The following is a 27,241-nucleotide window of genomic DNA, read 5'->3' as shown; positions in this document are numbered from 1 at the left end:
TAATTTCCATTAATACTGGTGAGAGTTAAGAAGCCTCAGCAGTCCACAGGAGGAGTTCATTATGTGTCAAAAAGAAGTGATCCTCTCAAACACATATAGGCTAGGAATTTCATAGACTGTTGTGCAGTCATGAATAATCTTAGATCACAGTCACAAACTGGAAGTCTTAATGTTTACTTTAAATGAGAGTTCATTCTGGTTTTATTCAGCTGTGTGAAGTCTAAGTTGCGATAGGGCTGTAAGAAGTTTTTGCTCACTACCAACGTTGTGCAACTTTTCCAATGTCTTTCTTACTTTGCAGTCATTTTGACCTTGGTAAAACAGATTCGAGCTATTTTCAAAGGCATTTAAGTACCTTTCTTTTGGTGCTATATTAAAAAACTCTGAAGTTGATACCCTTTCTGTATTTCATACTCTATATATTTATTTTTCTGATTCTCATTAATTTAATTAGATTGCAGTCTCCCTTTTCTCTGTACTGAGAGATCGCTCTGCAGGACAAATATATTTTAACTTTGATGCCCAATGCTAGACGTGCATACTCATAGGTATCTACTCAAATAAAAGTGCCCAAAGGAAAGTATTCTCCTTTCCCCACATAAAAAGTTCCCAATACAGTCAGTAAAATTGCTAGGAGCTTTTGATAATCTATATCTCTAATGAGAAACTCATCTCTTTAGTTCAATGATAACTACTTCAATGATAGATAAAAGTGCTTTAGAACACAGGTCAATGTCTTTTATGCCAATTTTGTTTTTGAGATCACCCTGCAGCTTAATAACCAGCCTGGATATAAAATTCAGTTCTCCAGCTCTTTGTAGTAGTCTACACTAGGTAGCTGAGTTTATGGTCATTTAGCCAACTGTCTTTTGAAGTGTTGGATCCACCTGTTTTGACATTAATCCATAAAAATAAATTCCATATGTAGTCCAAATACTGGTCTTTGTGGCTCTCAAATTACAATGGCAATAATTAAAATGTTTACTTTCATGTCCCAGATGGTAGCTGTGGTAGATAATTGTATTTGCTGCAATTATTTTAGACTAAGTTTAGCAGTGGAAGATAAAAATCCAGTATGGTTTTGTAACAGCAGACAATATTTAATTGGTTTAACTGTAGGCTTAATTATTTACAGGATCTAAAAGTAAAGGAAATAGGGAAGTGGATTACAGATCAGAACTTACAGAGACTTTACATGTTACTTACCTAGAGATGTGACATAATGGTCACTTTGAGGTTCTTGTTTTTACAGGCAATGCAGTAGGCTTTGGGCATGACTTTGTAATGGTTATATTTGGATTTTTTTTGGCAGTTATGAAAATGGCTAATGGAACTGATTACTTTTGATCACGCATATTTAGGCCATAGCCTTTGTAATGCATAGCAGTGCAGCTAAAGGCTTTGTAGCTGCGTGAAGCAGTCTCATAGCTTGACACTTTTTTTGAAAGAGAATGAAAAATTGGGTGTTTAAGTAATGTAATGATTACCCATGGAATGTAATGCAATTGTAATGATTTTGTTTATGTTATTATAATAACCTAGTTGTTTCAGGCTGTATTTTGATAGTATAAATAGTCTGTGATAAAGCAGTGTTTTATGACTTACTGAGTTTTACATTTTCATGCCATTTGCCTGATGTTTGGTCTCAAAACAGCACTGCTTTTAACTGCTATTGAAGATCAATTATATTTAATAATGTCCCTGTTCATAAATAAATTATAAAAGCTATAAGATGTACTTAGAATACTACACTGTGTGTCTAAATATCTTCAATACATACAGAAATAGGTGTGTGTATATCTGAAATACATGGGATTCTGTCTGTTTGCTGTTTAAAAAAAAAAAAAAAGAGTCAAGTTTTCGGTACAGCCTGTTTCCTAATGTCATTTTTTGATTCATCTTAATTATAAATTTAGTCACTGTAAATTTTTCATGAGCTTGGGTGACTTTTCACTAGAGACTGATTTGCCTCTCTTGCTGTAAATCATGAAAAACTTTGCACTATGAGGCTCAGCTGAAGACATTTCACTGTAAAAAGCAGTAGAGATGAAGAAAGCACTTCTGCTTTATTAAATTGCATGGCCTGATCCTCTTCCTGTGGAAGCTCATGGGCATCTTTTGACTTTTTTTTTTTTTTTTTTTTTTTTTTTTTCCCCTGAGCTTAGAATTAGGTCATGTATAAATAAAGCTGATTGAGTTGTTTTGTGAGGGAAATATTCCCACTAAACCCCCTAAATTTAATCAAAATGCACATTTTTAGTGAGGAAATGTTTATTTCTAAGAGGAATAATTAACATTTAAAATAAATCAGAGGATATTCAGTTTTGAATGATGTTTCTGGGGAACGTTTCTGGGGAAACTGAAAAACTAGTTTTCCATTTTTTAAGTGGAAGAAAACATGCATAGAGTTGGGGATCTGTGCCCCTATTTCCATACTTTTTGTTTGTTTAATATTTGAAAAGAGAAATAAAGACAGGAGATACCAGGGGCATCCTGATAGTCGCTGCAGTAATCCACGCAGTTTCCCAGAGGCCAGCAGAGAGACAGAAGCAATACGTCAGTGCTGATAGGTTATATATTTGTTTATTACACAAAGTCTTTTCTTTCAAGGAGATGCCTAAGTATTGTGGTAGAAAAGAAGGCAGGCAATGCGACTGTAAATCATATTAATGATAAAAAATATTGGTACAATGTTGAAAATATGCATACTTGAATTTGCAGAACTTAATAGTAGATTATATTATTCAGAGTTACTAATAGAGTGTTTTGTGGCGTCCTTTTCAGAGTCAGTTATGGATAATATTTTCATGAATATTTGAAATCTGTGTTGTTTGGAAATTAGCTTATTGATTCTCTTAATTTTGTTCATTACTTTTTGAGAACGTCGGTTTCTTAATGGTTCCTAGCTCTGTAGAAATAGTGAGAACTGGTGACTTAGATTAGAATTGGGTTGAGAATAAAGTCACTAAGAAGCTTTACATATGCCACAACTTGAAAATTTCCGTGAAACTATCATGTTTTAAAAGGAAGTTGTCTTGAGTAGCAAGAGTTTCCATCAGTTCCCGTCACTGGGAAAGAGCAGCATTTAAAGCCTAAGCTAGGAAGCAATTAAGTGTATTGCTGCCAGATGAAGGAAAGAAAGCCTACATCCTGATTGTGTTCCTAATCCAGGCCAAAGGGTTCATTGAGTAGGACCTCTTAGAAAGGAAAAGTTTGCTTGGTCAAGTCTAGATCTGCTGTCTTGTTAGGTCTTTCAAGAAGTCTGCGCATTCTTCATATCCAAACCTTCTGCCGTGAGTCCTGGTGGAATGCTTGTGTGTTCATCTTGCTTCACCTCAGCTGAAGTTACTGAAGGTTTGTTGGGAGATGTAGGATAGTGGTAGCAAGGCATTGTACAAGCACACGTGACCAAGTCTAAATTGGCACAGCCCTTACTGTTTGTTTATTCTGTACTTTGTAACATGAATTTGCCACTGAGAAGGATATTTTGTGCACATTTGGTGATGTGCAAATTGCATCAAAGACTGCGACAAATAGGAGCCATGTATATGAAATGCTTCATTTATCAGTGATTCAGGAAATCTACCTCATTCTTGTGCTTCAAGGGTTACAAGTCAAGCAGTTTTTAGCAAACTGTTAATCTGCTATGCTTGCTATATAGTTATAGTTGCTTGCTGTCCTGGGAGTTTCCGGCAAATGCTCATACAATCTGATTAACATGGTTCATGTACAAAGGGTGCTGGCCTGGGGACTACCACGTCTCATTAATGGAAATGAATTTTTCATGCTGTAGCTACTATGTCTGTGTGTTAAGATTTTAATTTCTTTTTCCGTGTCTGTCTCTTTTCTGTGGTTTGTTTTCGGTTTTTGTTGTTTTTTGGGTTGGGTTTTTTTTTGGTGGGGGTTTGGTTGTGGGTTTTTTTTGTTTGTTTGTTTTAGGGTTTTGGTTTTTTTGTTTTTATCCACAGCAGGAATGTCTATGAATTTTAACGACTGGTTATATTACAGGTTTGTGGTGTTTTATTTTTGCATACCGATGTTATTTTTACTAAGAAACAGATGTATCAGCAGCAGGAAAAAAAAAAAGAGAGAAATGGCATACATTTCTGTTCATATTGAACCCTTTAGCTCTGATTGAATGCCTGATGAGTTCAGTTTAAGGACGAGACATCTCCATTTGTTCTTGTCAGCAGGTCTGCTTAGAGTGGGAGGTTGGAGCAGTTGAGCTCCAGAGGTCCCTGCCAGCCATTTCTGTGGTTCTGAGAATTGTCAGGTTTTTAGTATAAATTTCCAGAATTAAGAAAATTAGTGTAATTGACGTATCATCCTATCTTTTTTAAGAAGTTGTAATGTGTTCTACTGAAACATAAATACTGTTCTGTCTTATAGCTGAAAGGAGAGTAGAGAGGGCTTAGTCTTCTCTCAGAGCTGTTGCTTGGAGTGATTTTGGATTAATGTTGCTTTTTGAAGGAAGCGGGGAAAGGGGAAGTAATAGCACATAATAGTCAGTATGCAGAGTATGCTCAGTGACTGGTCATCCACAGCTGCTGTTCTGTGACATTTGCTGTTTAAGGGTTTTGTTGTCAGCAGATTGTCATTTGCTGGTTAGTATTACTTTGTTGAAAAGTTCCCAAACATCGCTAGCTGTCAGGTACAAGAATGTGTACCTGAACGTGGGTATCCAGCATCCCACGAGATCATCAACAGACATTTAGCTGATGGTATAAAGCTGAATTAGCACAAACTCATCAGTCCTTCTGTTCATGCACAGTTCCTGCTTTAGATGCAAAGTGCTGAAATACCTCTAAGCATTAGTTATATAGCTTATAGCCTACTTTAACTCAGTATGCTAAGCTATATGTTTCCTGAATATGTCATTTTTGTTTTCCCTTGTAATGCACAGTTTGCTTATCTTCAGTTGCTAATTTCTCTAAATCAAAAAGTACTATAGCGTAAACAATTTAAACTCTAATAGCTATGCACAAACCCTGGCCTAATCTAAAAGAAAGGTTTATTAAATATTTTTCCTCTAAACATTTGATCTGTTTATTTTAGATCGTAAAGTATGTATCATGCCCCTCTGTAAGGCTGCTCTGTTTGTGGTCAAGAAGTATTATGTTTACTTTCTAAGACATTTTTCTTAAGAAATTAATACAGACTAACAGTGTTAGTAAAAACTGCGCAGAGTTCAGCCTAGTACCAGTCTATGGCAAATTCTGCATGTATAAAGGTTTAACTGTTAACCTTGTAGGTGTCAAAAGTGACTCTAGCAGGCGGAGCTAGACAACTGAGAATTGAGGTAGTCTTTGGGATAATGGACTTCTCTAGTTTATTTAATCTAATACCCTCATCTTCATACATCTTGTCAAGGCTGAGAGATTTCCCCAAGTGGTGCTTGGGAGACCATCAGAGAAAGGCTGAAGATAAAACCATAGGCTAAGCAGCTGTGCCACTTCTCCCAGGGCTGTGGTCACAGCTGGGTAGGACTTGGCTGAGAACAGCATCAGATCCAGCTGCTTTTTGTGACTTTATTCTGGAAGGGCTAGATCAAAGCATGAAATTCTCCTGGAAAGCTATTGAAAGTATTTATTACTGTTATATAGAACTTTACATATAGATTTACTTCATCACAGAACTTAAATGTATTTGCAGAGTAAGTGATAACTAGAGGAACAAATCAGTTTTTAATATAAAATGCTTCCATATTGAACTCGGTGCTAGCTGATACGGAAACGCAGTGTCAAGAGTGGCAGAACTGCCTAACCGGTAGATATGTAGATGAAGCAGCAGGAAGAATGGATGCTTCCTTTGATTTTTATCCCCAGAAATCCACTGAGGATTCCTCTGTTGCTCTGAACTAACACACCTTGGATTTTCTTTTAAAGAGAAATCATAAACTCATTTCAGCCTGTAGACACTGGCGGATTCAGGATGTTGAATGTCACACCATGTTGGCAATGTGTGAAATAACATGTTGTGATAAATTCACAGGAATTGTACACCATGCAAAATTACACCTCCGGGCAGACTCAAATGACCAAACTCTGACATTTCTCAAACTTGACAGCTTATTTCAGTGGAGATTTAGAAAAAAAAAAAAAGGTCAAAGGACACTAAACATATTACCACTCCACTCTTCGCCTATAGCTATAGCAACACTAAATCTTCTAATATTGCATCTTATGGCAAATTAAGACTTCCTCATTTAGGTCCTAGAAACAGAAGTAAACGAGTCTTATGAGGAGCAGCTGAGAGGACTGTGGGTGTTCATCCTGGAGAAAAGGCAGCTGAGGGGAGACCTTCTCGCTCTCTACAGCTACCTGAAAGGAGGTTGGAGCAAGGGGGGGGGTTGGTGTCTTCTCCTAAGTAACAAGCAATAGAAGAAGAGAAAATGGCCTCAAGTTGAACCAGGAGAGGTTTAGCTTAGATATTAGGAAAAACATCTTTACTGAAAGGGTTGTTGAACACTGGAACTGGCTGCCTGGGGAAGTGGTTGAGTCACCATCCCTGGAGAGGTTTAAAAGACATGTGTGTGTGGCACTGAGGGACATGGTTTAGCAGTGGACTTGGCTGTGCTGGGGTAGTGGTTGGACTATCTTAAGGGTCCTTTCCAACCTAAGCAATTCTATGATTCTATAATTATATATATCATATGTGGGGTTGTGGCAGCTTAATGGCTTCAGCAAATGTCCCTTTGCCTTGCCAGGAGCAGAGTCGGGGCTAATAATGCGTGAACAGCTCGATTGCCTTCTGACAGGAGTCTGGAGCGTCTGTGTGCCTCAGCGTGTGTGTTACGGGTATATAAATGTGCTTTCATAAACATGTTCCCATCTTGGGTTGCAGTAGCCGTTGCCATGGCAACATCACTCTGTGTACTTGAGCTTTAACATTTGAGAGTTCACCCAGAAAATAAATTTGGCATGATTATGAAGTAAACTTGCTTGTTTTCTGAATTCTTTGGATACAGATCATTGGAAAAAGCAGAAAATTATGTTACTGCCTTACTCTGTTTTTTGCTATAAACCATGCACAGAATCATTAAAGCTGTCATCTATCAAAATATAGTAAAATTCCAATAAAGCTAAATTGTAAATGTTGCCATCTTCCCTCCATAATATATTATTTTTAAGGGCTCCACGTCATTGTTGAAATGGATAAAACTCAATAAAACCCCACTGAGCAAGAAACCAGAAAAAAAAATTATATAAAATGTTCTCTGAAATAAGGATTATTATTTATTTTTTTATAAGTACTGACCTATTTTTCTACAGCAACTTAGAAGACTACAGGTTGGTGACAACAGAAATGTTTTATTTGTGTGTGTCTGTATTTTAAATTAATACCTTACAATCTGTTTCTATCCAAAATGTACTCTTGACATGAGACATTAGGGCTTCATAATTCATGTGTATCTCTGATTTCCATGTAAAATCTTAATAATAGCAAGATTTCTCTTATGTAACCAGATAATTTTGTGAAATTGATCCTAAGCTCTGAAACCCAGCTTAGACCATCTGATCTTGAAAATCACTGGGAGTAACAGGGAGTTTGCAGATGAAGTCCATTCTCTTATCCCCCATTCCACCGTCAGTTCTGGTGTCTTCAACAGAAGCCATAGAAAGAGGGTTCTGAAAGTACTTGACATCTCCAGCTGGAGCCCTAGCTCTTCTGTGGGAAAAGAAATTGTGCACAGGTCAGTCACACGTGCAGGTTTTATAGAGGAAGCCTTTGTCTGTAGATATATCCTTTTTAAAAACTGATTTGAAATACTGCTTTTTTTAAAATTGCCATATGTCATGTGTAGTCATTTATGTATCTGAGTTCATTCTGCTTGGAGATGGCATGTTCTCAGGTGTCTAAGTTGCTTAAGATCTGGTTTCCTTTTAGAAGAGACGTGAGTGCAACTTACTGTCTGCAATCTATATTTTTTGCTGAAACTTGGTCTTAGGTCCTGAACGTGTCTTATTCTCACAGCTCTGCTGCATGCTGTGTCCTTTTATCAGGGGGCAGATCCCTTCAGGGGATGGATTGAAATTGTAGGGCGGATTCATGTCCATCTCTTATCTTTGGACTGGACTATGGCTAGAGAATCTTGTATCTCAGCTGCTCTGGAATCATCAGTTTGGTTTTTTTGTTGGTTTTGTGGTGTGTTGTCCTGTGTCGTGCCCCACCCACCCCACCACCCCACCACCCACCCCCAGTAGAATGTGTTAGTATTTCCATTGCTAGATTTTGGCAATGATTGTTAAAAACCAGGAATGGAGTCTGTGTTCATGATGAGGCCAGGTTCCTGTCTGTAGCTCATTCCATATAAGTAACCTTTTGGGTTTTTTTGTTATTGTTGTTGTTCTGGTTTTGTTCTTTAAAAAAGACATGGGTTGAAATCCCATAGTATTTTTTATAATCTTGGTTTGCACCTTTTGGAAGCGCAGTAGATTCCCATTAGCATAGTTTCCCGGAGTGTAGTAACTTGTAAGTGTACAGTTTCCAGAATTTTAAAGTTAAGATTACATTTTTTTTTACAATAATTTTAATGTGATTGACTGTAATGAACAAGAAAAAAGAAATTGGAAAAAAAAAAAAAAAAAGATGATTGAAATGTACCCAAACCCAAGTCTGGCAGCGTAAAAATTTCTAAAGCAGAAATGAGTCATAAAATTAACTTTCTTAAGAACTGCTAGGGCCTGTTACTGCAGCTATCGCTGTCAGCATTTTCAAGTTAAACACCATTTACAATAATTCTGTTTTGCATCAAATTATAAGCTTAAATGCAAATTCCCCAATAATAGTTTTTTGTCTTGGTAAAGCTTTGTGTTCTATTTCTTTCAGAGGCAATTATAATGTCTAGGGAAATATAATGCAAAATATATTATTGATTAAAACTTGAATTTGGAAAAAAATGCAGGCAAACTGCAGATTAGGTTAGTATCAGGCAGGCATTATGAGGAAAAACAGGAAAAGGGAAAAATTAATGTGTTCACAGAATAGTTTTGAAGTGGGTTGATTGCTATGCAAGAAGAGGTGGTTGCTGCTAACCATCCCAAATCGCACTGGGTGGGAGGGGGTAGAGCGGTTCAGCAGGTGGCTTCACCCTGGATCCAGTGGTGGCTGCAGCTTCCACCAAACTATGGCAAGGACTGTCTGAAACACATGGCTAAAATGTCCTCTTTTGCCAGAAAGACATTCTTACTTTTTGAAGCTGCATCCCTTCTTAATGCTTTTTGTTTCTTGTAGTTGTGTAATGTCTCTAAGCCTGTGAAATCTAAAGCAGGGATGAAAGCTCCCGCGCTTTTTTCCATAGGGACCCTTGGTGTCAGGTGGGCTTTCCCCACCCCATCCGCTGCTGCGGTTCCCCAGGGAAGCCAAGGATGCTGGAGCTGGGTGGCAGCTCCAGCAGCAGGGAAGGGAAGAGCGACAGGCTTTGGGGCAGGGGTGGGGAGGGACGCAGTTGCTCTGGAGAAGCAGGGCCCAATGTGCTGGAGATGGGGATGGACAGGAGCTCAGGCAGACGTGTGGGAAGATAAGTGGTGGGGAGGGGAGGGTAAATTGGGGCAGGGGAGGTTAGGTGGTGGGGCTGTAGCCTAGTGCAGATGAACAAAGATGTAGGGCATTGTTTCTTCCCCTTTTAACCTAGTTTAAGAACAGTGTGTAAATGCACATATATGGCACATTCCTCCTAGTGCTGGGAGTCCTGTTTCTCCATCTACCTTTTTGCTTTTAAAAGCACTGCACTCCTGTCCAACACCCTTCCTGAGGAGAATGGCAGGATCTAAGTCTTGAGGCCAAAGGAAAGATGAATGATTACTTTGTGGTCTCGGGAACCAGCATGTGCGTGAAGGAGGTTTCTTCCTCCTTATTTGAGACTGTTGTTCTGATGTTTGTGAATGGGAATGGTAAAGAGTGAGCAGCTAGAAATCAGCTGTTACCCACCCACACTGGAGGGAAAAGCTGTTCTGAAAATGGAGGCAAAGCAAAGGCAGCAGCACAGCACGTACCACAAGAAACGCGCAGGTTCCATAACAGAGCCATTTATACTGACCTGATCACACTGCAGTTTTAATGAAACTACTCCTAGGCAGGCTATGCATATATCAGGGATGCTGCTAGCAGTGTAAGTTCAGTAAAAATGTTCCAGGCAAACATACTTCCAAACTAAACATGTCTGAGGATGGAAAAGATCTGTTACTAATACATGCCCAGGATATTAGAAACCAGTTGAATCTGCCTGATCCTTACGTGATAGTTGTCTGCTGGGTGAGAAGGAGCTTCCTACTAATTGTTTCTCTGAGCCCCACGACTTCAAAGGTTCTGAAAAGGCAGAAGGCAAATACATAGGTATATACCTATGCACACCTGGATAGCCCAGGACATTATAGCTCAAGCAGCTGATGCATTTGATCACTGCTTTGACGGGCGAGGTAACTCTTGCCTCCAACTGGGCATCATTGTGTGTGAGTCTTACCAGTCAAGTTGCATTATAGACCCTGTTCTTCATCCTTTGTGTTGATATTGATAGTATCCTGGTTGACACGGCTATTCATGGTATAATAAAATTGATGAGAGTTTTTGAAGAAGTTAAATACTGTACATCACTCAGGTATGCCAAAAAGTACTCCCTAGCTTTATACGAAGAGACAGCTTGGACTCAGCTGTGATCTAAATACCTCCTTTCTCAAGTCTGATCTCTCTGTTCTGTCTTCTGCTACAGCACTGCACGTTCTTTCAGATTGTGTTGGACTTGAGTCAGCTGGTGAAACATGAACAACTGGTTAAGTTTTGTCATTTGTTTTTATACGGTGGCTGGGTGGAGTGATAACTTAATTGTCCTGCTGTAACTGAACTGGTTGCCAAGCCCATATCCCAACCATGAGGGAAGGGAGAAACCATTACTGCAGAAAAATATGGAAGCGATGATGGAAATAGCACATTATTTTTCAAGTTACAATGTAGTGTAATGTTGCTGTTGACAAGGGCATCGTAATCTCTTCTGCAAACAACTTTTTCAGGGATTTATAACTCTGAAGAAATTTGTCTAGGCCTGAAACTTGGCATAATCTTATTTAACAAAGTACTAAGTTGTTGTCTTAGACAGTTTGAAGACTTGTATGTACGGTGGGTGTTGATTTCCGCAATAAGTACGGGTATTTGCTCTTACAGTGGGTGACATATTTTGTCTGCTTTGGGGGTTTCCCTTGACACAAAAAGATTATGAAGACTTAAAGCAAAAGCACTCTGTATAGAAGATACAGAGAAGAAAATAAAAATGAAAGAATCTTTACAAACGAGATTAGCTGACAACCCAGGATTTCCTGTTTTATGACTACACAAAGAGGCCAGAAAGCCTTTAATAGTGTTTCAGGGTAAAACTTGTCTTTTCAGTAATGAACGCTAAATGGCTCGAGAAGGCATTTGCTATGGGCAGCACGTTAACACTTGCCATTCCTCCTACTGTGAATGAGCCTGCTAATTGTCTCAGCTGTTTATGAACTGGATTTAACAACTACTGTACCAGTCACAAAGAATTAACTGTAATATATTCATACTGCTGTTGTCTTGCTGGTTTCGTAGAGTGTTTGGATAAACTGAGCTTTCTGTTGTATCGGTATTAAGGGAGTGGCAGTGATACAGATGAAACACTTTTTGTGTAGTCCTTACATAGTTTTCAAAGACTTCATTGATAAGGGATTCAAGCAGGAAAGCTGTCATGCAAAAAGTTTCTGGTTGTTTCATAGCAAAATGTAACTATCAGACATAAATGCGTTATTTTTCAGATCAAAGAACAAGTAGGTATTTTTGAGTGGGCTCATTAAAGCAATAATGATCTGATAAAGCTGACTCTCTTGATTTCTTGTGTACAGTTAATTGAAAGGATATTTACCATTGATTTGATACCTCTCTATAAACATCCTTGCCACAAAGAAGTGGAAGTACAAAACACACATCAACTTTATTGGTCATCAGCTTGTCTCTGTCCTGTATTCCAGAGTTTATGATCCCCTTTGCTGTCCCTATAGAATGGCTTTAAAGCTCGCTCAGTGCACATTCAGACTTCTGGCATTTTGCAGTTGCTCTTTTATCTTTATAATAAAACATGTATTTAACAGCAATTAAATGGTGAAACAGCTTGCTGGCAGATGGGATGGATTTTCTATCTCCTGAAGTTTTCAAAAGTGTCTTTCAAAATATGTTCGTTTTACTGTCTGTGTTATAGAGGAGGCTGAACTAGAGTATCATAGTGTTTTTTCTTGACTCCATAGTTTATCCATATTTCTATTGTCTATTTCTTTGTTATTCTCTATGTAGTGTTTTCTTTATCCTGCTAATTCCTACCTAAAATTATATTTAATACATAACTTTTAAGTCATGCCTACTTCCTTCAACCAGCCAAATACTAACCAGAACCAGTAACATAGGATGCATGGCACAAATGACTTGTGCATTGAGAACCAGGAGACTCCTTTCTAAAATCTCTGTTGCATGGTTAAATATGCTTGGGGGCCCTAATCTCAGGTACTTCATCGCAAGTTGTGCTGTGTCCTTACACTCAAATAATGAACTTAGCGTTATTAGTAGAAAAAGCAAAGGTGTTAAATGGGGTGGTTCTTGCATTCTTTGCATTCTTTATCTAAAGGACATGTGTTGCTAAGATGATTCCATACTCCAAAGTCTGGTCTCAAGTATAAAAACAAATTGAATATTGATTTTTATTTTAGTTCATTTAGTTGTTTGCTTGCTTTTTGGGTGTTTTTTTTTGTTGTTGTTGGTTTTTTTTTTTCCTGGAGTGAGGTAACTGATTTTGATGTTTTTTATGAGAATTGAATTGCTGAGATACTAAGCTGTGGAATGTGGTTGCTACTCATCTGCATTAACAACCATTTAAAGAAATTTCATAGGATTTTTATTATGTGCTTATATGTAGATTTAAATAACCTTTATTAATATGCTCCATTGAGCAGTAACATACATATTTAAAATGTCATAAATACAGAGAAAACGTAACTACCACGGATATGCAATGGTCAACATTTATAAGCTCACAAAGATTAATATTTGCCATGCAACTGTGTCTGAAAAACTGCAGTAATTCCCATTCTATGGGTAATACTGTGGTAATCTGTTAAGGGTTTATTTATTTGGATAAAGCTGTTTGTTACAGGACTGTAGTAATTCTGGAGTCAAAAATATATATTTATGGAATGCAGTAATAATTTGTTTTGCTTTTGAAGGACAAAACACTTCCCTTTAATTTCTAATAAAAAGCAGTACGAAATGCAATTGGAAAGATTATGTTGTTGGGCAGTTGTTATTATCTAGTAGTGACCTCTGTCATTGATGGTTTGCAAATTAATACCTCCATCAACAAAACAGGAGATGAAGTGAAAGGGTAGACAAATAGTTTGAAAATTGGTTAGCTCAGTTTTCCAAGGAATATTAATAAATCATTTGATGCCCATTTGGTGCTTGGTAAGAAGCTTAATGCACCAGGGATCAATTCTGTGGCTGAGCTTATTAAATATCTTCCTTAACAACCTGGATGAGACAGCATGCTCCCTTGAGAAATCTCGAGGTGATGCACAACTGTGGGGAAAAGCCAGAACGGCTTTGCAGGCATAAGCCACTTGTTGGCTCAACTGGAATTTAAAGACTAATGTTGCATTATTTATTTAAATAACAATAACAAGATTTTCACGCTAATTTAAGATGCCTTAGTTCAGCTCACTGTAAACTCTTTTGCTTCCATTGCCTGTAGAAGAGTTTGGACTGCCAGTTGAGAATTTATTTGCAAAGTGTATACAATAGCTACACTTGAAATGTGTATTTCAAATATGGGCTCTCTTGACTGTTCCTTGACTGCCTGACAGTTATAGGTGAGGGGTATTTATGTGGCTGTACGAGGAAATAGAATCTGTAAATTGGTATTGTATAGAACAAGGTACTCTTTCAGTTGACAATAGGCTGTTTCATTATATCAGTGCTTTCTAACAGTTTGCTCTCCTCAGAGAGCTTCAAAAAGCTAAATTCTACTTTGCCATTTGAGTAGGTTCATCTATTATGTGGCCTCAGTAATGTTATCTGGAGGTAAGTCTTAGAGAAAGAAAATGCCTTAAAATATAAAAATGGAGGGATAATGTACTGTTGTAGGTGTCAGTCCAATGTTCATCACAGTGAGAGGTTTAATATCTTTATCTTCATTTTTTCTAATTGATAAGTGAGTCCAATGTTTGAAAAGCCCTAAATTACAGATGCTTAAGTGGCGGAACAGCTATTGTCAAAAGTATGGGCGAAAACAGCACCCTATTGTTGCAGTCTTTTAAATATGATTTGTTGAAAATTGACTTTTTACTGGAGGTCAGAGTTCCCTTTAGAGGGCTTGTACTTCCACAGAAATATCTAGAAGTGCCACGGATATGCCTTGCTATTAAAGGAATGATTTTGATATAAGTACTTACCTGGCAGTACTTTTGATTCGTTAAAATGGGAAAAATAAGTGGAGCAAAACAGCTGGGACAATTTCTAAGTAAATTCATCAGTCATTCAGGAACTATGCATTTAAAATACCTATAAATAATAGAATGCTCCATCTAAATGGAATCCTTTTATTGATGTGTAAGTACAGTGTCACCCTGAAAATTCTTTTTTTACTTACCATTTCCATGCCTTGAGAATCAAATCAGGCAAGTTACATTATTTCTGCTTTTTTGTCTTTATTTTAACAGCATTATTTTGTATGGTGTGTGAAATGAAATTGATATGTTGTTAAGCTTTAAAATTACTTTCAGGTAATAAATAATTGTTTTGGAGGTTTTTTTTAGTATTATCTTGGGGATTGATAATAGGGTAGCTTCTGTGTTTTGGCACTGGCACTTGTAAATTCTCTTTATTCATATTCATACAATATAGTATAATATCGTATATCTTAAATATCTTCATTCTGTATTTCTGTATCCCATGACAATGTTCATGGGATTGCTGATCATACAAAAGAAGACAGGATGATGGAAACAGGGAGAATGAAATACTGAGAACCCAGTTTTTCCTTTTATTCTACATGTTTAATTGTCCTAGGTTTATGAAGAATAAATGATTTGTTCTATGTATACATAAGGAAACAAACATTTAGGGTTTCAAATTTTGTTTTAATAGATAAAAATATGGCCTATCAGAAAGTGAATGCAGACCAGAGAGCACAGGGGCACTCACCGTACCTTGACAATGATGAGCTCCAAGCTACAGCACTGGAATTGGAATGGGACATGGAAAAAGAGCTGGAGGAGCCTGGCTTTGACCATTTCCGACTGGATGGTGCAGTCCAGCATCACTTGGGAAACTCACAGAGCCCTGACCTGGATCTTGAGCCTATCCAGCCTTCGTCTTCTCCAAAGGGAAGATTCCAGCGGCTTCAGGAAGACCCAGACTATGTCTCACACTATACGAGACAGGCACCAAAGAGCAACCGCTGCAGTTTTTTTCAGATACTGAAAGTATTTTGCACTGCTTTGATTTTATTTATTTTTGGAATTGTGATGGGATATTATGCACTCAAGAAATGCCCTTCTCCCCTAACATCTCAAGAAAGAAATAACCCTCATGTCTACCATGAAATTCTCAAGGAGATCAAAGCTGAAAATATTAAACAGATTTACAGGTATGTACCTTGACATGTTTTTGTCTAAAGACAATCAGCTGCCAACATTAAGATTTCTTGTTACTTATTTTATGTGGAATCTTATTTACAAACCTTGAGTTTGTCCTTATATTCAGTTTTCTTGTGATGCTTTGGAAGCTTTCATAAACATATATGAAACTAGAATATTTTTTAACAATGTGGATTTGTGTTAGTTGTCATAGTTTTTGTTTTAATAATGTTCTGTTGCTAAGTGTATTCATAGTAGCTTTACATGAACTGAAAACCAGAGATCATTCAAAGTGAACAGAAATACAGATGATAGACCAGCTGTCCTAGATCCAGTTGATCATCAAATACCATTGTTGAAAAGTAAGATTTCACGTAGTGTTTTGGAATATCTGGTGTTTTAAAAAATCCCCATCTAATCTATGGCAAGTAAATGAACCCTGGCTTTTGTTTTTCAGTCTATATGGTGGAGTAAACTTTTAGTCTGTATGGGTTTAGGATTGAAAAATTTAACTCAGAAAGACTGATTTTTTTTTTTCTTTAGTACCTGCTTTATGAATAGAAAATGTTGTGAAATATCTACTGACTGGTTTAAATTTAATTTTTCTTTTCCATGTTGAATCTTTTCACTGCTTTGAAAGTTTATATAACACGTTCATATCAGAGTATAATCACTTTTCTGTAGCAGTGAATGTGGATGAAACTAGGTTTTCCTGCCAACTTTCAAAAGTTATTTCTATACGAGGGGGAAGATGAGCTTATTTTTCTGGCTTCTGGAACTGCAAGATCCTTTTTCATGATAAAGGAAACGTGTTGCAGATTTTTTGATCAGTGGCAATTCAGAAGCAGCAGAACTTGGATACCTGAGGGTAGAAAGGATCATTGTCATGGACATCCAAAGATGTGTTCTTGAGTTGATAGAAATACAGTGAAAGTAACTATGGTAGTCTTCTAACATAATGTCTTTTATTACATTTGCAAAACCAAGCCTAAAATTCTTCGGCAGATAGTACCATGTTTTGAGCCAACACTATTACTAAATTCAAGGGAAAAAATAAATATGAAAGATTTCATATCAGGTTTTATGTGCTGAACTGACTCTACTGTGTACATATTAATAATTTTCATAATTGGGAAAGTGAACAGATGATGAAATATGTTGATTCTGAATGGTAAAAAATTAACCTCTTTGTCTTCTAACAGAGTAAATTGAAGTGAATTTTGTCATTAGGCTTAGTCATGAAGAAAGTATTGAAATAAGCTAAACCCTACTGGTTGGGTATTACGTAAATTACACAAAATTGCAGAGAAGTCAGTCATTTTCAGGATAATACTCCAATACTTTGTGTTTGGGGACTGGGATTTGCTTGCCTTTTTATTATTTCTAAGGCTACTTTAAAAACATCCCTTTTATAACTTTTTGTCAATTTTCAAACTATTTCAGCTCTCTGCTAGGATGTTAGTGAGAATCTGGACTTTTGGTAAAAAGAGTTATACGAATCCTTTGGAACTTAAAAAAAGTATGTAGTTGCTATCCTTTAATTAAGATAATTCTTAGCATTTGGTAAATGTTTTTCTATGTAATAGCATGATTTCAACAAATATAGTCAAGCATTAGTTCAGTTACGTATCAATTCTCTATAAAAATTCATAATCAATGCTTTTAGTATACTGCATTGCCCACAACATTTTTCTTAACCCAGCCTTTTGATCTGAGACAGCTTTTATCTCATGTTGTGTTAAGTTGCTTTCCCTTAACATCTGTTTGGCAAGAGTCAGAGCTACTGCAATGAAACCTGCGTAGATGTAGCCCCACAAATATAGAACACGCAACATATGTTGCTTGGGAAAAAAAAAGCCCAAACCTGACAAAATCAATACATGTTCCTGTAAGACTTCTTTCAATATACTTTGAGTTACTAGCAGTAAGTGGCAGCTGCTTAGCTTGCAATTTCTAAATGTTACTGGGAATGACATTAATTTAATCTTTTTAGCTTACTACTTAGATCAGACGCAATAATGGTAAGGGATTTTGCTATACAGTCCTGTTAAAGGACTTTGGACAAAAAGAATCTATAATAAAGATACAGCAGTGCCAATCATATCACATAGGCAGACATCACCTTAATGTGCTTGGAGGTCTGGAGTGGGAACATCCTATTGGGATGAAATCTCCTGCAGGCAGACAAAGCTTTGAGCATTGGGACCCTCTGGGCTTCTAAAGAGGTTGCAGAAGTACACCAGGGGATTTGTGTTGATTTTGTTGGGATTTGGACTGGATTCTGTGAAAACTGAATGAAGTCTCTCTACCAATCTGGGTTAGGAATGGAGAATCGTGTGGAATAACAAGAGTTTGTCTGCACAGGTTGCTGAAATGGGGGATGCAGGTTTTCCTGTCCAGCTTCTCTATCGGAGGCTGTTGGTGAGAGCTTGTGTGCTGCTGTTGTCAGTCCTGCACTGACTGTCTACTTAAGCATTTCTGGCAGCAGATAGACTAGAAATCGTTAGGTAAGAAAGGTCCCTGTGTTGGCTTATGTTCCTTCGACTTCGTACCTTGCTTCCTGTAAAACGTCATTGCTGCAAAAATCCAGTGCTATTTAGCACCTCTGTAAGTACTGGCCTTGTCCAAGTTGCCTAAGTAATGATACAACCAAAGTAAAGATTATCTCTATAAGCCTTTTTGAACACCTTGTCCTGCCCCTGGCAGGGAAGCGCTTGCAATGTTGCTGATAAAACGCAGGAATCACTTTACTGCTGACACTTCACAGGTTTCAAAACTGTAATTGTCAGAGGTACCCCAAAGGGGGAGTCACCACAAAACCCAGATGTGCTCCGTACCCTGCACGCTGCTTTTCACGTGCTGACAAAAATAGGACAAATATTTTTAACAGGGTTCAATTAGTAAATCTATCATTTTAGGAGTGTGAATACTAAATTTGCTCAGATAAATATTTATGAGCGTAAGAACCTGCTCTGTAGTGTGGGCAGAGTCAGAACTGGTAAAAACAGACATAATTCTGCATACTGAGCTGATAGGAATCCAGTAGTGTTATATCTGTGCCTTGAATATAATTTCTCTTCAGTTTTCTTTTGGAAGATATATGAAAAGGTTTTAGTGCTAGGTTTTGTAACCTAGAAGGCTCCCACAAGCCTTCAGGATGGATATGAAAAAGGCATAAATCTCATCTCCAAAAGAGACTGGGTAGAAGTTGAGATACAGAATACCTGGGGCACTGTTTAAAATTATATCCCCAACCAGCAGAACTTACCAGGGCAACACAAATGGACAAAACTGGTAAAATTTATAGGCTGAAAGTAGGCTGTCTCCTGAGGACAGCTAGGTTGAGACTCCATGGCAAGATTGAGCTCTCGAAGCCCTTTTAGAGAGAACGTGTCAAGAGGGCACGGCTGGAGAGTAGTCATCTGTGCTTTGAGTCCGCAGTCTTGCTCCCCAAGGAGTGTGTCTGCAACTCTGAAATATAATAGGAAAAGTCAGAATAGGAGAAGTCTGGTTTTCAAAAGTGATGAATGCATTTAGATGTAGAAGTCTCTGAAGTTTATAATAAGTGCTTAAGATCATAAGAGGCAGACTTTCAAAAATACAGAAACACCCAACACTTCTGCTAAACACAGTTAAATTCTCAAAGGTAAATGAGCCCTGGTTTTGATCAACACGGACGTTTTCAAGCTATGCCTTAAAATAGAATTCAGATTTCTAATATTGCTTAAGTGGTTTTGAAAGTTCAGATGGTGGGTTTTTTAATTTTTCTTCTCGTTGTGTGTATAAAGGGGGGTGCTAGAGAAGTGTATCTTTATCCTGTTGTGCATCTGCCAGGTGCAGGTTAACTATCCAATGGTCATTACCACATTAATGAATTATTCAGCAGATTTGTGTCTATAATAAGTGGATTGATTTTGTTTGCTTGTTTGTTTTCCCCTCCTTTCCTTAATTGAACAGCCATTTGTGCTGTGTAGTGTCCCCTCTGACTCTTTGGGTGATCTTTTTTGTTGCCCAGCCTTCAAGAAGAAGACAAGGGGAAAAATCTGCAACACCATGGTTAGAGGGAGAGTTGCCAGTGACTTCAAGGTTACTGTCACTAGCTGCCAAGGTTTTTGTCATCATATATGTTGCTAAGTGCTTCTATTTTACAATGGTAAACATTTGAGTTTTGTGCAAACTGAACTTTGGTGAATGTTTTCAGAAAAGGTTTAAGTTGAATGTTCTAAAGGGACAAGGCAATGAAAGCAAAACAAGTAGCAGAAATACAATCTTGTGAAAGACCTCTAAGATTATATTAACTACTGCTGTCCAATTTGGCATCTTTTTCTTAAAGAAAATGTATTGTGTTCCATGTTGTAACAGTGCTGAGCATTTCATCAAGGGAAATATGAGAGGTGGTATTTTAATTTTCTGTGAAATGATTTCAATTTTGTGACTCGAAAACCAGATAAAAATGAAACAGTCCTAATTTGTTTGGAAAAAATGTGGCTATTTTAATTTTTTAGGACAGTGTAATTTTGGGGGTTTCTGTAAATGAAACTGATAAACAAAGATTCAGGTTGAGAAAGAGTAAAGAAAAAATGGGGAGTTGTGTTGATGTTAAAACCTAGCTATACTTTTATTTGTCAGATTAGTTAATTCTTTCCTACATTATTTTCAAAATACTTGCAGTCTTATTCTGCTTTACTCTGTAATCCCTTTCAAAAATCATATGTCTCGGTTACTATCAGATTCACAGTCCTCTTGGATACATTTTTTCTGTAATTAAGACTGGGGGGGGCACAGGTGGAAGAGTCTTTGCTTTGCTCTTTGTCCACTCTATAGAGCAGCATCTACATTTGAACTTTTGTTTTTCAAATGCTTTTTTCACTATCATTTTTCTTACCTTGAGCAATAAGGATGTTTAAATCCCTGTGTAATACGTCTAGATATAACTAACTGTACTTTGGAGGCATATCTGTTCCTTCCTCCAGCTGGTAATACCACCTCCAGAATCTCCCAGATCCATCTCTGGCAAGAATTGATTTGTCACTGGTGCCTGGTGCCATCCATAACTTAAGCTTAATTCTTCAAAGGGCTTTGGGAGAGAAGACAGCAGCACTCTCCTATGTGGTCATGGCCAAGGCAACAAAAGTGCCTATGCAGTGAGAAAAGGAGTTTTACTTGTGTATTCTGAAAGTGAAGAAACTACCATACTGAAGTGTTTCTTGTCCCTGATCAGTTATAATCAGTACTGTTAAAACCTTGAAGCTTCAAACCGTTTTGTCAGGTAAAGCCTGTGCAACACCAACCTGACAAGCAAAGAGAGCCTAGAAGGTCTCAGAAAAATTTAGTTCTGGAGAGTGGGACTGAATTACATTTACAGGCCACTGCTTGGCAAAATTACCTTTGCTGTCCCAGAAATAAGAAATCACGACAGGAGTAGAGCCTCTCCTTCTAAAGAAAGGGTATAAGGAGAGAAAGGAGGGCTCTGGTGACTGCTTCCCTTAGGAAAGATTGTTTTGTCCCTGCTGTTAACAGCTGGTGTTAATTAATAGCTGCTGGCTGCAATCTACATGGCTGGTGGTAGCAGCGCACCAGCCTACACTGCTGCTCACTTGTGATCTGAGTGGTTGTCTGTGTCCCCTGTACAAAAACAAATTCTGATTTTTCCCATGCCAACGGTTGAAAAATGCGTTGCAAAAAGCAAATCTCGGTGGGAACTCATCTATTCCCTTCTGTAAACCAGTCCCAGATATTTATTGTATTGCTATAAAAAAAATAAAATATTAAATATTGTTAGACTGAGTCTGAAGTCCTGCCTACTACATCTTTAAAAATGGATGATGGCATGTTCCTGGGTAACTGGGAGCTAAGTGAACTCTCTAGATTTATTTCATTCATGCTCACTGCATAATCACTTGGGATTCTCTTTATTCACACGATAATTCTGAATGTGCATTTATAAGTACAAAGCTGCTTCTGAAAGGAGACACAAAAAACATCCTACAAATGAAAGTTCCCACTTACCATCCTGCTACCTCCCCAGCAAAGAATGGTTCTGACAACATGGGGAGATGTCTTTTGTGGAAGAAAGATGCCCTGTATGACCTGGATGGTATCTGTGGAAAAGCAACTTGATAAATGTAGGCTTCAGGTACCCACTTACATCAGTGTGATTGTTGGGGTTTTTTAACGCCCCAAAATTGTTATATTCGTATTTCAGAGGTGCTAGTAGAAAGACATGTCTGGTTTATAGTTTTCTTTAGTTTCATTCAATTTAGCTTTTTGTTTGGTTTGGGTTTTTTTTATTATTTGGCAAACATAGCTGTTTCATTTGTTTTTCTGCAGGTGAAAGAAGGAAGCATTATATTGATATAATGCTTGACAAGGAGGTGTAAGTTTGTTTCTGTTAGGGTCAGTTACAGTACATGCTTATAAAATTCCTGTTCCTTTTTGAAGAAATGTCTCTGCTTATGGTTTACTTAACATTGAAAGGACATGTTTCACATTTTAAGTTCAAAATGTGGTTATCTGAGAATGATTTCTCCTCTCAGTTGATTATTTTTTTAATGGTAACCATAAAAATATATCGATCTTTAGATATTTGATTTGGGAAATAATTTACAGTGACATCTGATTTTTGTATTATAACTGTGTCCTTTGTAAATGAAGTACACAGTGTTGCTTTAAAATATTTTTTCTAAGCAATACACCAGTGTGATATAGTAACGAATTAGATCCAATAAGCTGTATTATTCCATATCGGCATAATAAATAACGAGTCCCTTGATAAATTTCCTTATCTGTCAAAGCCCACGTAAATAGCTTTAGTCTTAGTGCTCCTTTCTCAAAAATAGCATACAGTTCTGTGCTAGGGAAAATAGAAAGAAAATCACAACTGGGCAAACTTACTGGTTGAGAAACTTCGTAAAGACAAAAAAAGTAGTTTAGTTTGCAAGGTAAAATAAAAGAGAGATTGCCAGACCTCTGAAATTTTCTTTCAGTAGAAGAGAAGCAGGAGAAATTGTGTCTTCTCTGTAATATCGTGGGTGGACTTCCTATGTCATCAGTGTGAAAACTGAGAATAAGGCTTTTGAGTGTTTTCTTACAAACATACCATTCCAGGAAGTGTATTTTGTGGAACAGCAAAACGAAATGTATAGATAAGCTAACTCGGAATCTTTGAAGATTAGGTTTTAGTTGGTGGTTTGTGGGTTTGTTTGTTTGGGGTTTTTTTTTTCAGTTTGTTGTTTTTACATAAATCTGCCTTTTTTGTGGTACATTTTCTGGATGATTCTGCGTCAGTGCAACATTCACAGGCTCAGGGTGGAAATTTGAGTGGGGAATATGAGGGACAGCTCAGTACTGCTGAGAGGTTGCATGGGGCGCAAAGGACTGAGGGTGACAGTCTTTTTCTGCATTAGGTGGAACACAACCTGACACCTGAACTTGTCCCATTGGAGTGCTTTCCTACACAACACCTCTGTGCTGGTACAGCACCTTGTGTTTGCTAAGAAAAAGTAACACTAGCTTTTGACAGACTGTAGAGTGTAAATGAATTTTGCTCTGATCATGTATTTTTGGATTGCATAATCTAACTTACTTAAAAATTAAAGATTCCCGTGCTGAAATTGCCTCACACTCATCACTGAAGTGTGGTTAGCATTTAGAGAGACAACCAATTTCCATGGCTGTTAGCTATCTGCCTATTTACCCTGACTGCTGAAAAGTGGGGGGCAATTTAGTCCCAATCAGAACAGCAATTTTGATTGGTGACAAGTACTACTTTTCCTCATAAATGTTGAAATGAGCTGTGCCAGCACGGTTGAGAGGGTAATTTGCTTTATAAGGGTCTAGCATACTTCACTCCTGTCTGCGTGGGGTAACAGAGGGATGAGGGAGGACTGATGACGCCTTAATTCTTCCTGTTTGCTGGCTGCCCCCAGGATGTCTTGCTCTCTCCTTTGCTGATGTTCGGTGCTGTTTGGAAAACTCACATTTTCAGGGGATTCTTTCTGTTTCAGCATGACAGACTGGAAGAAATGGCAAAATTTCTAAGTATTTTTAAAATCCATACCTCCTAAAGAACTTTTGGTGAGTGGGAGGCCCCATACTTTACCTGAAAAAGAAATACTTGACGAGGCATTTCTGAGCAATACTGACACTAATGCTGGCTAAAAGGCAGTATTTAAAGGCAAAAGACTTATTTACGTTGCCATCCATCAGTTTTATAGATGTACCCAAACCATATTTCTTCTAACAGAAAGCATCTGAAGGGAAAAAACAAAAACCAAAAACAAATGGCCTGCTGAGATGATAACCATCTTTCATTTTAGGCCAATTGCTTCCAATGGGAAATACCAAAGGACACAGAAATTGGACAAAGTTGTCCTTCACTGTCCAGTCCTTACAAGTCAATACAAGGAGAATCAGCAATTTTGGCTAGTGGTCCCAGGGACATACTTATAAAGGTACTAAGAAACAAACCTTCCACAACAAAACCCCTTAACAATTTAATTAGTGGCACTAGGTATACTGACTATCTACTAATTGCCTGAACAACTGCAGGAGTTTGCTCCTGCTGAGTTAACTGTATTGGCTCTCAACTTCTCAGCGATACAGTATGCTCAGAGAATGGCTGTTTTCTCAGAGGAGATGGTGGCACAGGGCATTGCTAAGAGTTAGCTGGTAAAATTTCTTAAGCACCGAACACTGGGAAATTCCTGTTTAGGATGCATCTCTCATCAGCAGTGTGTAAAACTGGTCTATTGGTACTCTTGAGATATGGTGTTTGAGTGGAGCGCTGCAATTCCATGGTATGCACCGCAACAATTAGCAATTAGTTTCCTGCCTGTACACATAAATCAAATTAACAAAGCCTCCAGGGGAAAGAGTTTTCTCAGCCCTCTTTGGTGGTGCTTTGACATCCAGTTCCCTACAGTCAGCACCTATGACAGCTATTTACTAGAAGCCTGCTAATAAGTCAGACTGTTACCGAATTTACTGGGAGAAGCAGGACTGCAATTTGTTGTGCAGTATTAACTTACTGTTCAGGCAGCATTTGTAACTGAAGGATACTAAGGAGCATTGCTAGGAATCGATCAGGGATAATGAAATTGATATTGCCTGAATAATAATCAATTTTAATAATAGTCTTCTACTGTAGTCTTGCATTAAGGGGCTTCTATTCTCAGTTCAATTCTCTTTGAAAGGTGATGAGTTTCTGAAGTGTAGTAGCTGCCACACCGAAACAAATATGAAATACATTGAACACTTAGGGCTTTTGCCAGTCGTATTGAAACTTGCACAGTGTGAGACTTTCAAAATTAAACAAGTTGGTTGGCCTTTTTGAATTTCTAGGGTACTGTTTATGGACAAGAAGTTAAATAAACCAGGAGATCTGTATGTATGTCCGAGTTTTATTCAGTCTCAATAACAGGTAATCTTTAAACACGTGAGAATTCTCATCCTTCATATAAGCTGGTCTTTCCCTTGAACACATGTAATGGACACAAATTTACATACAAATGATTTCCTGAAGAACTAGTTCCTGTCCAAGTTAAAATACTGACTCATACTCTGCTTATTTTATATTTTTTCAAGGGTGAAAAGGCTGTCTTTTTCAAGTTAGATGGAATTTTCTCTATCCGTTATGTTTTTCTTCCAGTAAAATATACAAATTGAAAAGTGAATCAAAATGTCACAATCAAAACAAGTGTTCAAATGGCTCACAAGTAAAATAGTTTGGAAATCTTGTTTCTTGGAAACTGCAGGATTTTTATTTCTGTTTGGGGAGGGTTTTGTGTGACATGACATTTCCTGCCAAAGCGATGTCTGGTCCTCAAAAACAACTTAATTTCTTTGTTTATCTTTTTTGAAAGTTGGTTATTTAATAGAATGGAGAAGATAACAGAAGTGAGGAGATAACTTTTGAGGGTTTTGTTCATTTTACCTTTTTTTAACGAGTGCTCAAACTTCAGCAGCCAGCAGGCAAGTTAAGTGGGTTGGGTGGGAAAAGGTTGCTTGCCATGGGGGTTAGGACTCTATGAAAGATTGACTTCTCTCCAGCAAATTTCAGAAAGCTCTTCAGAGGGGAGTTTGTATGAATGGTAGTGTTTTTGCTGAGATCTGGGTCTAGAGAAAGGAAATAATTTGGGATCTCTTTCCTTTGGAAGTTAGGATAAGGCTGAAGGCTGGTGTAGTAATCCTCCTATATAATACAGAATTAACCAAATGACCAGAGTTTTGAGGTATGTGACTTTGGCTCAACTATCCAATATTGATGTTATGCTCTAGGCAACAATGCATTTTGCTTCTGCTGAAGTTGGGAACTGGAGCCTGTAGACTGGAGAAGCCCAGGACTTCTCCAAAACCTGAAGAAGGGAGGCAGCAGGAAGAAGAAATGATAGTTAACAAATGGAGGAGTTGTCCATGAAAATGTCAGTATGCCTTTGATGGAAATTGTTTTCTTTGTTCCAGCAGGGCAGCTGTGGTTTAGCAGAGAGCTCAGATATTTACAGTTATGATTGTGGCCGAGGCTGGAACATGTTCCCAGCGGTTCTGGAATCTGTTTCCTGTTGAAGGCCATGTGAGCCAAGGCTGATGCGGTGCAGATTGAGAGCATTTAATTATTTAAATAGCTGGTTGAGTGCTATTTGCGAGCAAAAGGTGGTAGCTCTGTGAAGTTGCTTGTTTCATGGCCATTTGTTAGTAATAGTTATCAAACGCTTTTATTTTTAATAAATGCCAACCTAGGTGATGGCTCTGTGATATGCATTATTAAATAAATAGACAAGCTTAGAAAAAGGCCATACGGTCATGAATAAAGTTTCCATTCCCTGTCAACTATTTAGGGAACAAAGCAAGAAACTGAATTATTCACGGTATGCTTAGTGCAAGGCAAATGGAACCTGCTGCTGTGTTGCTAGCAGTGCAAATAGGTACTTAAAAAATAACAAATGGCTTTCTTTCTGTATTATCATGCTTGTTTTTCTTTGATAATATTTCTAGAAACTATTAAAGAAAATTAGACCCTGTGACAAAAAAAGTTAAGTCAGCATAGTTCCTCAGAATCCTAGCAGAGACCCTGTAGAGGATTTAGTTTCTAAATAATTCCGTCTACATGCTAAAAAGAGAGATAAGTCATTGTGTTTTGGATGTTAATACAGGTATTCCTTTTGTTCTTGTGGATTATTTTTTTAAAATAAAAATATATTTTATAAAGACTGTGTCCTGTAGACAGAAATACATGTATTTAATAGCTGTCTATTCATTCATATATGGGGTTTTGTCCATACGTGAGCACATAGATCTAATATTCTATAGTGGCTGAAGTTCTGTCATTTATACTACACTACTCAAAACAGTCATATTCTAGTGCTCAATACCACTGCTGTCTGTGATCAGGGCTAAAAAAACGTTTGCTGTTCTAATTCCAAGGCCAGAAGTATTTCTCGTATTCACAGTTCCTTTGAAACAGAACGCTGCCCTGTGTTATGTATGCCCAGAGGGTTATTAAGGGCACAGGTCTGCACCGGAGGATGGGCCTCAACGCCTAACGCAGGGACTTGTTTAGCATTTGGTGAGAAGTAAATACAGGTTGGGGGTGATGGGTGGTGGGGTTA

At 37.7% G+C, this 27,241-nt stretch overlaps 1 protein-coding gene across 6 annotated transcripts in view; it reads left to right on the top strand.

The window, feature by feature from the left end:
- NAALADL2 (N-acetylated alpha-linked acidic dipeptidase like 2) overlaps positions 1–27,241 on the top strand; it is a 504,243-nt gene that overhangs the window by 196,784 nt on the left and 280,218 nt on the right. For all 6 annotated transcript variants that reach the window (XM_037406785.1, XM_037406787.1, XM_037406788.1 and 3 more), the window contains one exon: positions 15,145–15,646. In XM_037406785.1, coding sequence (XP_037262682.1) covers positions 15,153–15,646 — 494 coding nt within the window. In that variant the 5' untranslated portion in view covers positions 15,145–15,152. The remainder of the gene's footprint in view (positions 1–15,144; positions 15,647–27,241) is intronic.

Source organism: Falco rusticolus, chromosome 13 (genome assembly GCF_015220075.1).
Source record: "Falco rusticolus isolate bFalRus1 chromosome 13, bFalRus1.pri, whole genome shotgun sequence".
Taxonomy (NCBI): Eukaryota; Metazoa; Chordata; class Aves; order Falconiformes; family Falconidae; genus Falco; species Falco rusticolus.
The sequence above is the reverse complement of the archived record's forward strand: the minus strand, read 5'-3'. Positions and strand labels throughout refer to the sequence as shown.